Genomic DNA, 17406 nt, shown 5'->3' with positions numbered 1-17406 from the left:
GAATCATCCTGATACACACAACAGTGTGAATCACCCTGATACACACAACAAAACAGTGAGAATCATCCTGATACACAGAGTGAGAATCATCCTGAAACACACAACAAAACACAGTGAGAATCATCCTGATACACAGAGTGAGAATCACCCTGATACACACAAAACACAGTGAGAATCATCCTGTTAGAGTGAGAATCACCCAGATACACACAACAAAACAGTGAGAATCACCCTGATACACACAACAAAACAGTGAGAATCACCCTGATACACACAACAAAACAGTGAGAATCATCCTGATACACACAACAAAACACAGTGAGAATCACCCTGATACACACAACACAGTGAGAATCATCCTGATACACACAAGAAAACAGTGAGAATCACCCTGATACACACAAAACACAGTGAGAATCACCCTGATACACACAACAAAACACAGTGCGAATCACCCTGTGATTGTGAGAATCACCCTGATACACACAAAACACAGTGAGAATCATCCTGTTACAGAGTGAGAATCACCCAGATACACACAACAAAACAGTGAGAATCACCCTGATACACACAACAAAACACAGTGAGAATCACCCTGATACACACAACAAATGAGTGAGAATCATCCTGATACACAGAGTGAGAATCACCCTGATACACACAACAAAACACAGTGAGAATCATCCTGATACACACAACAAAACAGTGAGAATCATCCTGATACAGAGTGAGAATCATCCTGATACACACAACAAAATAGAGAGAATCATCCTGATACACAAAACAGTGAGAATCACCCTGATACACACAAAAGAGTGAGAATCATCCTGATACACACAACAGTGTGAATCACCCAGATACACACAACAAAACCGTGAGAATCACCCTGATACACACAACAAAACACAGTGAGAATCATCCTGATACACACAACAGTGTGAATCACCCAGATACACACAACAAAACAGTGAGAATCACCCTGGTACACACAACAAAACACAGTGAGAATCATCCTGATACACAGAGTGAGAATCATAGAACATAGAACATAGAACAATACAGCGCAGTACAGGCCCTTCGGCCCACGATGTTGCACCGAAACAAAAGCCATCTAACCTACACTATGCCATTATCATCCATATGTTTATCCAATAAACTTTTAAATGCCCTCAATGTTGGCGAGTTCACTACTGTAGCAGGTAGGGCATTCCACGGCCTCACTACTCTTTGCGTAAAGAACCTACCTCTGACCTCTGTCCTATATCTATTACCCCTCAGTTTAAAGTTATGTCCCCTCGTGCCAGCCATATCCATCCGCGGGAGAAGGCGCTCACTGTCCACCCTATCCAACCCCCTGATCATTTTGTATGCCTCTATTAAGTCTCCTCTTAACCTTCTTCTCTCCAACGAAAACAACCTCAAGTCCATCAGCCTTTCCTCATAAGATTTTCCCTCCATACCAGGCAACATCCTGGTAAATCTCCTCTGCACCCGCTCCTAAGCCTCCACGTCCTTCCTATAATGCGGTGACCAGAACTGTACGCAATACTCCAAATGCGGCCGTACCAGAGTTCTGTACAGCTGCAACATGACCTCCCGACTCCGGAACTCAATCCCTCTACCAATAAAGGCCAACACTCCATAGGCCTTCTTCACAACCCTATCAACCTGGGTGGCAACTTTCAGGGATCTATGTACATGGACACCTAGATCTCTCTGCTCATCCACACTTTCAAGAACTTTACCATTAGCCAAATATTCCGCATTCCTGTTATTCCTTCCAAAGTGAATCACCTCACACTTCTCTACATTAAACTCCATTTGCCACCTCTCAGCCCAGCTCTGCAGCTTATCTATATCCCTCTGTAACCTGCTACATCCTTCCACACTATCGACAACACCACCGACTTTAGTATCGTCTGCAAATTTACTCACCCACCCTTCTGCGCCTTCCTCTAGGTCATTGATAAAAATGACAAACAGCAACGGCCCCAGAACAGATCATGGTGGTACTCCACTTGTGACTGTACTCCATTCTGAACATTTCCCATCAACCACCACCCTCTGTCTTCTTTCAGCTAGCCAATTTCTGATCCACATCTCTAAATCACCCTCAATCCCCAGCCTCCGTATTTTTTGCAATAGCCTACCGTGGGGAACCTTATCAAACGCTTTGCTGAAATCCATATACACCACATCAACTGCTCTACCCTCGTCTACCTGTTCAGTCACCTTCTCAAAGAACTCAATAAGGTTTGTGAGGCATGACCTACCCTTCACAAAGCCATGCTGACTATCCCTGATCATATTATTCCTATCTAGATGATTATAAATCTTGTCTCTTATAATCCCCTCCAAGACTTTACCCACTACAGACGTGAGGCTCACCGGTCTATAGTTGCCGGGGTTGTCTCTGCTCCCCTTTTTGAACAAAGGGACCACATTTGCTGTCCTCCAGTCCTCTGGCACTATTCCTGTAGCCAATGGTGACATAAAAATCAAAGCCAAGGGTCCAGCAATCTCTTCCCTGGCCTCCCAGAGAATCCTAGGACAAATCCCATCAGGTCCCGGGGACTTATCTATTTTCAGCCTGTCCAGAATTGCCAACACCTCTTCCCTACGTACCTCAATGCCATCTATTCTATTAGCCTGGGGCTCAGCATTCTCCTCCACAACATTATCTTTTTCCTGAGTGAATACTGACGAAAAATATTCATTTAGTATCTCGCCTATCTCTTCAGACTCCACACACAATTTCCCATCCCTGTCCTTGACTGGTCCTACTCTTTCCCTAGTCATTCGCTTATTCCTGACATACCTATAGAAAGCTTTTGGGTTTTCCTTGATCCTTCCTGCCAAATACTTCTCATGTCCCCTCCTTGCTCGTCTTAGCTCCCTCTTTAGATCCTTCCTCGCTACCTTGTAACTATCCATCGCCCCAACTGAAACTTCACACCTCATCTTCACATAGGCCTCCTTCTTCCTCTTAACAAGAGATTCCACTTCCTTGGTGAACCACGGTTCCCTCGCTCGACGCCTTCCTCCCTGTCTGACCGGTACATACTTATCAAGAACACACAAGTAGCTGATCCTTGAACAAGCCCCACTTATCCAGTGTGCCCAACACTTGCAGCCTACTTCTCCACCTTATCCCCCCCAAGTCACGTCTAATGGCATCATAATTGCCCTTCCCCCAGCTATAACTCTTGCCCTGCGGTGTATACTTATCCCTTTCCATCATTAACGTAAACGTCACCGAATTGTGGTCACTGTCCCCAAAGTGCTCTCCTACCTCCAAATCCAACACCTGGCCTGGTTCATTACCCAAAACCAAATCCAACGTGGCCTCGCCTCTTGTTGGCCTGTCAACATATTGTTTCAGGAAACCCTCCTGCACACACTGTACAAAAACGACCCATCTATTGTACTCGAACTATATCTTTTCCAGTCAATATTTGGAAAGTTAAAGTCTCCCATAATAACTACCCTGTTACTTTCGCTCATATCCAGAATCATCTTCGCCATCCTTTCCTCTACATCCCTAGAACTATCAGGAGGCCTATAAAAAACTCCCAACAGGGTGACCTCTCCTTTCCTGTTTCTAACTTCAGCCCATACTACCTCGGAAGAAGAGTCCCCATCTAGCATCCTCTCCGCCACCTTAATACTGCTCTTGACTAGCAGCGCCACACCTCCTCTTTTGCCTCCTTCTCTGAGCTTACTAAAACACCTAAACCCCGGAACCTGCAACATCCATGTCTCCGAAATGGCCACAACATCGAAGTCCCAGGTACTAACCCATGCTGCCAGTTCCCCTACCTTGTTTCGTATACTCCTGGCATTGAAGTAGACACACTTCAAACCACCTACCTGAACACTGGCCCCCTCCTGTGACGTCAAATCTGTGCTCCTGACCTCTATACTCTCATTCTCCCTTACCCTAAAACTACAATCCAGGTTCCCATGTCCCTGCTGCATTAGTTTAAACCCCCCCAAAGAGCACTAACAAATCTCCCCCCCAGGATATTTGTGCCCCTCAGGTTCAGATGTAGACCATCCTGTCTGTAGAGGTCCCACCTTCCCCAGAAAGAGCCCCAGTTATCCAGAAATCTGAATCCCTCCCGCCTGCACCATCCCTGTAGCCACGTGTTTAAATGCTCTCTCTCCCTATTCCTCATCTCACTATCACGTGGCACGGGCAACAACCCAGAGATAACAACTCTGTTTGTTCTAGTTCTGAGCTTCCATCCTAGCTCCCTGAAAGCCTGCCTGACATCCTTGTCCCCTTTCCTACCTATGTCGTTAGTGCCAATGTGGACCACGACTTGGGGCTGCTCCCCCTCCCCCCTAAGGACCCGGAAAACACGATCCGAGACATCACGTACCCTTGCACCTGGGAGGCAACATACCAAACGTGAGTCTCTCACGCTCCCACAAAATCTCCTATCTGTGCCCCTGACTATAGAGTCCCCAATTACTAATGCTCTGCTCCTCTCCCCCCTTCCCTTCTGAGCAACAGGGACAGACTCCGTGCCAGAGGCCCGTACCCCATGGCTTACCCCTGGTAAGTCGTCCCCCCCACAAGTATCCAAAGCGGTATACTTGTTTCTCAGGGGAACGACCGCAGGGGATCCCTGCACTGACTGCTTTTTCCCAGTCCCTCTTACAGTTACCCACCTATCTCCAATCTTTGGTGTAACTAATTCCCTGAGGCTGCTATCTATGACCCCTTCTGCCTCCCGAATGATCCGAAGTTCTTCCAACTCCAGCTCCAGTTCCCTAACTCGGTCTTGGAGGAGCTGGAGATGGCAGCACTTCCTGCAGGTAAAATCAGCAGGGACACTAACTGCATCCCTCACCTCAAACACCCTGCAGGAGCAACATTGCACTCCCTTCCCTGCCATTCCTCTAACTTTCTACCAAGATCTGGCTAACAACTAAATTAAATTTTTATAAAAAATAATAATAATATAATAAAATATGGTACTTACCTCAGACCAATGGGTTTTATTGTTAGGTTAGAGGAGGAGGGCGGGTGGGAGACACTACACGTGTAGTGTCTCGGGTTTCCTCTCCACCAGAATTTATTGGTGAGGGTCTTCCCAGACGTCCGCGGGTCGACTTCCTGTTCCCGCCTAAAAAACTAATTTAAAAAAAAAGAAAAATTCTCAGCTCCTGCTGAAATTGACTAACCAGCCAGCTCCACTCCCGCCGAAATCGACTGGCCTGCCCCTGCAAAGACAAGTGCTTTTAAAGGACAGACATACCTCCCAGCAACCACTTCCGCAATGCTCCCGCTGAAACTGACTCACCAGCTGTTCTCACGCCGAAATCGACTGGCCTGCCCCTGCAAAGACAAGCGCTTTTAAAGGTTGACTTACCTCCCAGCAGCCACTTCCGCAATGCTCCCGCTGAAACTGACTCACCAGCTGTTCTCCCGCCGAAATCGACTGGCCTGCCCCTGCAAAGACAAGTGCTTTTAAAGGACAGACTTACCTCCCAGCAACCACTTCCGCAATGCTCCCGCTGAAACTGACTAACCAGCCAGCTCCACTCCCGCCGAAATCGACTGGCCTGCCCCTGCAAAGACAAGTGCTTTTAAAGGTTGACTTACCTCCCAGCAGCCACTTCCGCAATGCTCCCGCTGAAACTGACTCACCAGCCAGCTCCACTCCCGCCGAAATCGACTCTCATCCCGATACACACAACAACACAGTGAGAATCACCCTGATACACACAAAACACTGAGAATCATCCTGTTACAGAGTGAGAATCACCCAGATACACACAACAAAACAGTGAGAATCACCCTGATACACACAACAAAACAGTGAGAATCACCCTGATACACACAAAACACAGTGAGAATCATCCTGATACACAGAGTGAGAATCATCCTGATACACACAACAGCACAGTGAGAATCACCCTGACACACACAAAACACAGTGAGAATCATCCTGTTACAGAGTGAGAATCACCCAGATACACACAACAAAACAGTGAGAATCACCCTGATACACACAACAAAACACAGTGAGAATCACCCTGATACACACAACAAATGAGTGAGAATCATCCTGATACACACAACAGTGTGAATCACCCTGATACACACAACAAAACAGTGAGAATCATCCTGATACACAGAGTGAGAATCATCCTGATACACACAACAAAACAGAGAGAATCATCCTGATACACACAACAGTGTGAATCACCCTGATACACACAACAAAACAGTGAGAATCACCCTGATACACACAACAAATGAGTGAGAATCATCCTGATACACACAACAGTGTGAATCACCCTGATACACACAACAAAACACAGTGAGAATCATCCTGATACACACAACAAAACAGTGAGAATCATCCTGATACACACAAAACACAGTGAGAATCATCCTGATACACACAACAGTGTGAATCACCCTGATACACACAACAAAACAGTGAGAATCACCCTGATACACACAAAACACAGTAGGAATCATCCTGATACACAAAACACAGTGAGAATCACCCTGATACACACAACAGTGAGAATCACCCTGATACACATGAAAACAATGAGAATCACCCTGATACACACAACAAAACAGTGAGAATCACCCTGATACACACAACAAAACAGTGAGAATCGCCCTGATACACACAAAACAGTGATAATCAGCCTGATACATACAACCGTGAGAATCGCCCTGATACACACAAAAAAAGTGAGAATCATCCTGATACACACAACAGTGTGAATCACCCTGATACACACAACAAAACAGTGAGAATCACCCTGATACACACAACAAAACACAGTGAGAATCACCCTGATACACACAACAAATGAGTGAGAATCACCCTGATACACACAACAGTGTGAATCACCCTGATACACACAACAAAACACAGTGAGAATCATCCTGATACACACAACAAAACAGTGAGAATTATCCTGATACACAGAGTGAGAATCATCCTGATACACACAACAAAACAGAGAGAATCATCCTGATACACACAACAAATGAGTGAGAATCATCCTGATACACACAACAGTGTGAATCACCCTGATACACACAACAAAACACAGTGAGAATCATCCTGATACACACAACAAAACAGTGAGAATCATCCTGATACACACAAAACACAGTGAGAATCATCCTGATACACACAACAAAACAGTGAGAATCATCCTGATACACACAACAGTGTGAATCACCCTGATACACACAACAAAACAGTGAGAATCACCCTGATACACACAAAACACAGTGGGAATCATCCTGATACACACAAAACACAGTGAGAATCACTCTGATACACACAACAGTGAGAATCACCCTGATACACAACAAAACAATGAGAATCACCCTGATACACACAACAAAACAGTGAGAATCACCCTGATCCACACAACAAAACAGTGATAATCACCCTGATACACACAACAAAACAGTGAGAATCACCCTGATACACACAAAACACAGTGGGAATCATCCTGATACACAAAACACAGTGAGAATCACTCTGATACACACAACAGTGAGAATCACCCTGATACACAACAAAACAATGAGAATCACCCTGATACACACAACAAAACAGTGAGAATCACCCTGATCCACACAACAAAACAGTGATAATCACCCTGATACACACAACAAAACAGTGAGAATCGCCCTGATACATACAACCGTGAGAATCACCCTGATACACACAAAAGTGAGAATCATCCTGATACACACAACAGTGTGAATCACCTTGATACACACAACAAAACAGTGAGAATCACCCTGATACACAACACAGTGAGAATCACCCTGATACACACAACAGTGTGAATCATCCTGATACACACAACAGTGTGAATCACCCTGATACACACAACAAAACACAGTGAGAATCATCCTGATACACACAACAAAACAGTGAGAATCATCCTGATACACACAAAACACAGTGAGAATCATCCTGATACACACAACAGTGTGAATCACCCTGATACACACAACAAAACAGTGAGAATCACCCTGATACACACAAAACACAGTAGGAATCATCCTGATACACAAAACACAGTGAGAATCACCCTGATACACACAACAGTGAGAATCACCCTGATACACATGAAAACAATGAGAATCACCCTGATACACACAACAAAACAGTGAGAATCACCCTGATACACACAACAAAACAGTGAGAATCGCCCTGATACACACAAAACAGTGATAATCAGCCTGATACATACAACCGTGAGAATCGCCCTGATACACACAAAAAAAGTGAGAATCATCCTGATACACACAACAGTGTGAATCACCCTGATACACACAACAAAACAGTGAGAATCACCCTGATACACACAACAAAACACAGTGAGAATCACCCTGATACACACAACAAATGAGTGAGAATCACCCTGATACACACAACAGTGTGAATCACCCTGATACACACAACAAAACACAGTGAGAATCATCCTGATACACACAACAAAACAGTGAGAATTATCCTGATACACACAACAAATGAGTGAGAATCATCCTGATACACACAACAGTGTGAATCACCCTGATACACACAACAAAACACAGTGAGAATCATCCTGATACACACAACAAAACAGTGAGAATCATCCTGATACACACAAAACACAGTGAGAATCATCCTGATACACACAACAAAACAGTGAGAATCATCCTGATACACACAACAGTGTGAATCACCCTGATACACACAACAAAACAGTGAGAATCACCCTGATACACACAAAACACAGTGGGAATCATCCTGATACACACAAAACACAGTGAGAATCACTCTGATACACACAACAGTGAGAATCACCCTGATACACAACAAAACAATGAGAATCACCCTGATACACACAACAAAACAGTGAGAATCACCCTGATCCACACAACAAAACAGTGATAATCACCCTGATACACACAACAAAACAGTGAGAATCACCCTGATACACACAAAACACAGTGGGAATCATCCTGATACACAAAACACAGTGAGAATCACTCTGATACACACAACAGTGAGAATCACCCTGATACACAACAAAACAATGAGAATCACCCTGATACACACAACAAAACAGTGAGAATCACCCTGATCCACACAACAAAACAGTGATAATCACCCTGATACACACAACAAAACAGTGAGAATCGCCCTGATACATACAACCGTGAGAATCACCCTGATACACACAAAAGTGAGAATCATCCTGATACACACAACAGTGTGAATCACCTTGATACACACAACAAAACAGTGAGAATCACCCTGATACACAACACAGTGAGAATCACCCTGATACACACAACAGTGTGAATCACCCTGATACACACAACAGTGTGAATCACCCTGATACACACAACAGTGTGAATCACCCTGATACACACAACAGTGTGAATCACCCTGATACACACAACAGTGTGAATCACCCTGATACACACAACAGTGTGAATCACCCTGATACACACAACAGTGTGAATCACCCTGATACACACAACAAAACAGTGAGAATCTCCCTGACACACACAACAAAAGTGAGAATCACCCTGATACACACAACAAAACAGTGAGAATCACCCTGATACTCACAACAAAACAGTGAGAATCTCCCTGATACACACAACAAAGGTGAGAATCATCCTTGTACTCACAACAAAACAGTGAGAATCACCCTGACACACACAACAAAAGTGAGAATCATCCTGATACACACAACAAAAGTGAGAATCACCCTGAGACACACAAAACAGTGAGAATCATCCTGATGCACACAAAACAGTGAGAATCACCCTGATAAACACAACAGTGAGAATCACCCTGATACACACAACAAAACTGAGAATCACCCTGACACACACAACAGCGAGAATCATCCTGATACACACAAAACAGTGAGAATCACCCTGATACACACAACAAAACAGTGAGAATCAGCCTGATACACACAAACCAGTGAGAATCATCCTGATACACACAACAAAAGTGAGAATCACCCTGATACACACAACAAAAGTGAGAATCACCCTGAGACACACAAAACAGTGAGAATCATCCTGATGCACACAAAACAGTGAGAATCACCCTGATAAACACAACAGTGAGAATCACCCTGATACACACAACAAAACTGAGAATCACCCTGACACACACAACAGCGAGAATCATCCTGATACACACAAAACAGTGAGAATCACCCTGATACACACAACAAAACAGTGTGAATCAGCCTGATACACACAAACCACAGTGAGAATCACCCTGATACATACAACAAAACAGTGAGAATCACCCTGATACACACAAAACACAGTGAGAATCATCCTGATGCACACAACAGTGAGAATCATCCTGACACACACAACAAAGCAGTGAGGATCTCCCTGATACACACAACAAAAGTGAGAATCATCCTGATACACACAACAGTGTGAATCACACTGATACACACAACAAAACACAGTGAGAATCATCCTGATACACACAAACCAGTGAGAATCATCCTGATACACACAACAAACAATGAGAATCACCCTGATACATACAACAAAAGTGAGAATCACCCTGATACACACAACAAAAGTGAGAATCACCCTGAGACACACAAAACAGTGAGAATCACCCTGATACACACAAACCAGTGAGAATCATCCTGATACACACAACAAAACAATGAGAATCACACTGATACACAACACAGTAGGAATCACCCTGAGACACACAACACAGTGAGAATCACCCTGATACACACAACAGTGTGAATCACCCTGATACACACAACAGTGTGAATCACCCTGATACACACAACAGTGTGAATCACCCTGATACACACAAAAGTGAAAATCATCCTGATACACACAACAAAACAGTGAGAATCTCCCTGATACACACAACAAAACAGTGAGAATCACCCTGATACACACAACAAAACAGTGAGAATCACCCTGATACACACAACAAAAGTGAGAATCATCCTGGTACACACAAAACAGTGAGAATTACCCTGACACACACAACAGTGAGAATCTCCCTGATACACACAAACCACAGTGAGAATCATCCTGATACACACAAAACAGTGAGAATCACCCTGAAACACACAACAAAAGTGAGAATCACCTTGAGACACACAAAACATGAGAATCATCCTGATACACACAAAACAGTGAGAATCACCCTGATACACACAAAAGAGTGAGAATCACCCTGATACACACAAAAGAGTGAGAATCATCCTGATACACACAACAGTGTGAATCACCCAGATACACACAACAAAAGTGAGAATCACCCTGATACACACAACAGTGTGAATCACCCTGATACACACAACAAAACAGTGAGAATCATCCTGATACCCACAACAGTGTGAATCACCCTGATACACACAACAAAACAGTGAGAATCACCCTGATACACACAACAAAACAGTGAGAATCATCCTGATACCCACAACAGTGTGAATCACCCTGATACACACAACAAAACAGTGAGAATCACCCTGATACACACAAAACACAGTGAGAATCATCCTGATACACACAAAACACAGTGAGAATCATCCTGATACACACAACAAAACAGTGAGAATCACCCTGATACACACAACAGTGTTAAACTCCCTGATACACACAAAACAGTGAGAATCAGCCTGATACACACAAACCAGTGAGAATCACCCTGGTACACACACACCAGTGAGAATCACCCTGATACACACAACAAGACAGTGAGAATCATCCTGATACACACAACAGTGTGAATCACCCAGATACACACAACAAAACAGTGAGAATCACCCTGATACACACAACAGTGTGAATCACCCTGATACACACAACAAAACAGTGAGAATCATCCTGATACCCACAACAGTGTGAATCACCCTGATACACACAACAAAACAGTGAGAATCACCCTGATACACACAACAAAACAGTGAGAATCATCCTGATACCCACAACAGTGTGAATCATCCTGATACACACAACAAAACAGTGAGAATCACCCTGATACACACAAAACACAGTGAGAATCATCCTGATACACACAAAACACAGTGAGAATCATCCTGATACACACAACAAAACAGTGAAAATCACCCTGATACACACAACAGTGTGAATCACCCTGATACACACAAAACAGTGAGAATCAGCCTGATACACACAAACCAGTGAGAATCACCCTGGTACACACAAACCAGTGAGAATCACCCTGATACACACAACAAATCAGTGAGAATCATCCTGATACACACAACAGAAGAATCACCCTGATACACACAACAAAACAGTGAGAATCCCTGATACACACAACAAAAGTGAGAATCATCCTGATACACACAACAGTGTGAATCACCCTGATACACACAACAAAAGACAGTGAGAATCATCCTGATACTCACAACAGTGAGACTCATCCTGATACACACAACAAAACACAGTGAGAATCATCCTGATACTCACAACAGTGAGAATCACCCTGGTACACACAACAAACCAGTGAGAATCACCCTGAGACACACAAAACACAGTGAGAATCATCCTGATACACACAACAAACCACAGTGAGAATCATCCTGATACACACAACAAACCACAGTGAGAATCATCCTGATACACACAAAACAGTGAGAATCATCCTGATATAAAGTGAGAATCATCCTGATACACACAAACACAGTGAGAATCATCCTGATACACACAAACCACAGTGAGAATCATCCTGATACACACAACAAAACACAGTGAGAATCACCCTGATACACACAATCTGCTGAGGGTGGTGGTGACTAAGACATGGAGGGGGGATGAGTTGGGGTTACGGATGGGGACTTCGGGTTTCGGGGGGGGGGGGGGGGGTTGGGGCGGGAGTTGTCCTGACACAGAATCAGTGAGGGTGGTGTTAACAGACATGGGGGGGTGGATGGGTTGGTGTTATGGATGGGGGGAATGGGGCGGTTAGGGTTCGTGGGGGGATGCTGTCCTGATACAGACGCAGTGAGGGTGATGGTGCCAGACATGGGTGTGATCGGGAAGAATTGGGCTTGGGGGATGGGGTGGGTGATATAGTTTGTGTTTGGGGGGGGCGGGGTTTGGGAAGATGCAGACACGGGGGGGGGGGGTGGATTGGTGTTTGTGATGGGGGGATTGGTTGGGGGAGGGGGTTGTCCTGGTACAGACAGAGAGGGTGGTGCTGACAGACACGGGGATGGAGAATTAGGGTTAGGGTTGGGGGGCGCCGTCTCCGGCACTGACACAGGGGGAGGGGAGTGGCTGAGACCTGGGGCGGGGGGGGGGGGCTGCGGGTTTGGGAGAGTTAGGGGTTGGGAGGGGGGGTGGGAGTGGTGGATTTTGTGGGGGGAGTGAGTGGTGAGTGTGAGAGGAGTGGATTTGGGGGGGGGTGAGGAGTGGATTTGGGGGGGGGGGGTGAGGAGTGGAATTTGGGGGGGGGGTGAGGAGTGGATTTGGGGGGGGGTGAGGAGTGGATTTGGGGGGGGGTGAGGAGTGGATTTGGGGGGGGGGGTGAGGAGTGGATTTGGGGGGGGTGAGGAGTGGATTTGGGGGGAGGGGGTGAGGAGTGGATTTGGGGGGGGGGTGAGGAGTGGATTTGGGGGGGGGGGGTGAGGAGTGGAGGGGGGGGGGGTGAGGAGTGGATGGGGGGGGGTGAGGAGTGGATTGGGGGGGGGTGAGGAGTGGATTGGGGGGGGGGGTGAGGGAGTGGATTGGGGGGGTTGAGGGGTGAGGGGGGGTTGGGGGTGAGGGGGGGGGGTTGGGGGGTGAGGGGGGGGGGGTTTGGGGGGTGAGGGGGGGGGGTTGGGGGGTGAGGGGGGGTTGGGGGGTGAGGGGGGGGGTTGGGGGGTGAGGGGGGGGGTTGGGGGGTGAGGGGGGGGGTTGGGGGGTGAGGGGGGGGGTTGGGGGGTGAGGGGGGGGGTTGGGGGTGAGGGGGGGGGGTTGGGGGGGTGAGGGGGGGGTTGGGGGGGTGAGGGGGGGGGGGTTGGGGGGGTGAGGGGGGGGTTGGGGGGGGTGAGGGGGGGGTTGGGGGGGTGAGGGGGGGGGGTTGGGGGGGGTGAGGGGGGGGTTGGGGGGGTGAGGGTTGGGGGGTGAGGGGGGGGTGAGGGGGGTTGGGGGGTGAGGGGGGGTTGGGGGGGTGAGGGGGGGGGTTGGGGGTGAGGGGGGGGTTGGGGGTGTGGGGGGGGTGAGGGGGGGTTGGGGGTGAGGGGGAGTTGGGGGGGTGAGGGGGGGTTGGGGGGGTGAGGTGGGGGGGTGAGGAGGGGGGGGTGAGGGGGGTTGAGGGGGGGGGTGAGGGGGGTGAGGGGGGTTGAGGGGGGGGGTTGGGGGGTGGGGGGGGTTGGGGGGTGAGGGGGGGGTGAGGGGGGGGTTGGGGGGTGGGGGGGGTGAGGGGGGGGTTGGGGGGGTTGGGGGGGTGAGGGGGGGGTTGTGGGGTGAGGGGGGGGGAGGGGGGGGGTTGGGGGGGTTGGGGGGGTGAGGGGGGGGTTGGGGGTGAGGGGGGTTGGGGGGGTGAGGGGGGGTTGGGGGGGGTTGGGGGGGGTGAGGGGGGGGTTGGGGGGTGAGGGGGGTTGGGGGGGTGGGGGGGGGTTGGGGGGTGAGGGGGGGGGTTGTGGGGTGAGGGGGGGTGAGGGGGGGGTTGGGGGGGTTGTGGGTGAGGGGGGGGTGAGGGGGGGTGAGGGGGGGTTGGGGGGGGTGAGGGGGGGGTTGGGGGGGGTGAGGGGGGGGTTGGGGGGTGAGGGGGTTGGGGGGGGGTTGGGGGTGAGGGGGGTTGGGGGGGTGGGGGGGGGGGGTTGGGGGGTGAGGGGGGGGGTTGTGGGGGTGAGGGGGGGGTGAGGGGGGGGGGGTTGGGGGGGTGAGGGGGGGGTTGGGGGGGTGAGGGGGGGTTGGGGGGGGTGAGGGGGGGGTGAGGGGGGGTTGGGGGGGTGAGGGGGGGGGGGTGGGGGGGGGTGAGGGGGGGGGGGGTGGGGGGGGGGGGGGGGGGGGTGGGGGGGGTGGGGGGGGGGAGGGGGGGGGGTGGGGGGGGGTGAGGGGGGGGTGGGGGGGGTGAGGGGGGGGGGGTGGTGGGGGGGGGGAGGGGGGGGGGGGGGGTGGAGAGGGGGGGGGGGGTGAGGGGTGAGGGGGGAGGGGGGGGGTCTCTCTCTCCCCGCACCTGGAGGCCGGCGCTCCACGAGGTCAGGGCGGCCGCGGCTCTCAGAGCCTCCCGGGGCCGCCCGGCTGCCGGATCCATCCGCTCGCGGCCTCGGCCCCCCTCCCCCGGCCCCCGCTCCCCCTCCCCCTCCCCCGGCCCGCTCCCCCGGCCCCGCTCCCCCGGCCCCGGCCCCGCTCCCCCGGCCCCGCTCCCCCGGCCCCGCTCCCCCGGCTCGGCCCCCGCTCCCCCGGCCCGCTCCCCCTCCCCCTCCCCCGGCCCCGCTCCCCCGGCCCCGGCCCCGCTCCCCCCTCCCCCGGCCCCGCTCCCCCCGGCCCCGGCCCCGCTCCCCCGGCCCCGCTCCCCCGGCCCCGGCCCCGCTCCCCCGGCCCCGCTCCCCCGGCCTCGGCCCCGCTCCCCCGGCCCCGCTCCCCCCCGGCCCCGCTCCCCCGGCCCCCGCTCCGACTTTCCCGCCTCCGGGTCTCGGTGAAGCCGCTTCTCGGAAACTCGACGAGAGGGGCGGAGCCTGAGAGCAGCCAACCGCCCCGAGTGTGAACTGAGTGTGAGAGGTCACTGGGCGTGAACACTGAGTGTGAGAGGTCACTGGGCGTGAACACTGAGTGTGAGAGGTCACTGGGCGTGGACACTGAGTGTGAGAGGTCACTGGGGCGTGGACACTGAGTGTGAGAGGTCACTGGGCGTGGACACTGAATGTGAGAGGTCACTGGGCGTGGACACTGAGTGTGAGAGGTCACTGGGCGTGAACACTGAATGTGAGAGGTCACTGGGCGTGGACACTGAGTGTGAACACTGAGTGTGAGAGGTCACTGGGCGTGGACACTGAGTGTGGACACTGAGTGTGAAGAGGTCACTGGGCGTGAACACTGAGTGTGAGAGGTCACTGGGCGTGAACACTGAGTGTGAGAGGTCACTGAGCGTGAACACTGAATGTGAGAGGTCACTGGGCGTGGACACTGAGTGTGAACACTGAGTGTGAGAGGTCACTGGGCGTGAACACTGAGTGTGAACACTGAGTGTGAGAGGTCACTGGGCGTGAACACTGAGTGTGAGAGGTCACTGGGTGTGAACACTGAGTGTGAGAGGTCACTAGGCGTGGACACTGAGTGTGAGAGGTCACTGGGCGTGGACACTGAGTCGTGAACACTGAGTGTGAGAGGTCACTGGGCGTGAACACTGAGTGTGAGAGGTCACTGGGTGTGAACACTGAGTGTGAGAGGTCACTGGGTGTGAACACTGAGTGTGAGAGGTCACTAGGCGTGGACACTGAGTGTGAGAGGTCACTGGGCGTGGACACTGAGTGTGAACACTGAGTGTGAGAGGTCACTGGGCGTGAACACTGAGTGTGAGAGGTCACTGGGTGTGAACACTGAGTGTGAGAGGTCACTGGGCGTGAACACTGAGTGTGAGAGGTCACTGGGTGTGAACACTGAGTGTGAGAGGTCACTGGGTGTGAACACTGAATGTGAGAGGTCACTGGGCGTGGACACTGAGTGTGAACACTGAGTGTGAGAGGTCACTGGGCTGTGAACACTGAGTGTGAACACTGAGTGTGAGAGGTCACTGGGGCGTGAACACTGAGTGTGAGAGGTCACTGGGTGTGAACACTGAGTGTGAGAGGTCACTAGGCGTGGACACTGAGTGTGAGAGGTCACGGGCGTGGACACTGAGTGGGAACACTGAGTGTGAGAGGTCACTGGGCGTGAACACTGAGGTGTGAGAGGTCACTGGGTGTGAACACTGAGTGTGAGGAGGTCACTGGTGTGAACACTGAGTGTGAGAGGTCACTGGGCGTGAACACTGAATGTGAGAGGTCACTGGGCGGTGAACACTGAGTGTGAGAGGTCACTGAGCGTGAACACTGAGTGTGAGAGGTCACTGGGTGTGAACACTGAATGTGAGAGGTCACTGGGCGTGAACACTGAGTGTGAGAGGTCACTGAGCGTGAACACTGAGTGTGAGAGGTCACTGGGTGTGAACACTGAGTGTGAGAGGTCACTGGGTGTGAACACTGAATGTGAGAGGTCACTGGGCGTGAACACTGAGTGTGAGAGTGTCACTGGGGTGTGAACACTGAATGTGAGAGGTCACTGGGCGTGAACACTGAGTGTGAGAGGTCACTGAGCGTGAACACTGAGTATGAGAGGTCACCTGGGTGTGAACACTGTCTGTGAGAGGTCACTGGGTGTGAACACTGAGATGTGAGAGGTCA

At 50.3% G+C, this 17406-nt stretch overlaps 1 protein-coding gene across 3 annotated transcripts in view; it reads right to left on the bottom strand.

The window, feature by feature from the left end:
* The window catches only part of rft1 (RFT1 homolog), a 131729-nt gene extending 116399 nt beyond the window's left edge, over positions 1–15330 (bottom strand). For all 3 annotated transcript variants that reach the window (XM_072473149.1, XM_072473152.1, XM_072473151.1), the window contains exon 1: positions 15201–15330. In XM_072473149.1, the coding sequence (XP_072329250.1) occupies positions 15201–15278 (78 nt within the window). In that variant the 5' untranslated portion in view covers positions 15279–15330. The remainder of the gene's footprint in view (positions 1–15200) is intronic.
* Between the last annotated feature and the right edge of the window lie 2076 nt (positions 15331–17406).

This window comes from Scyliorhinus torazame, chromosome 13 (assembly GCF_047496885.1).
Source record: "Scyliorhinus torazame isolate Kashiwa2021f chromosome 13, sScyTor2.1, whole genome shotgun sequence".
Taxonomy (NCBI): Eukaryota; Metazoa; Chordata; class Chondrichthyes; order Carcharhiniformes; family Scyliorhinidae; genus Scyliorhinus; species Scyliorhinus torazame.
Note: the sequence above shows the minus strand (reverse complement) of the source record. Positions and strands in the feature narration are given on the sequence as shown.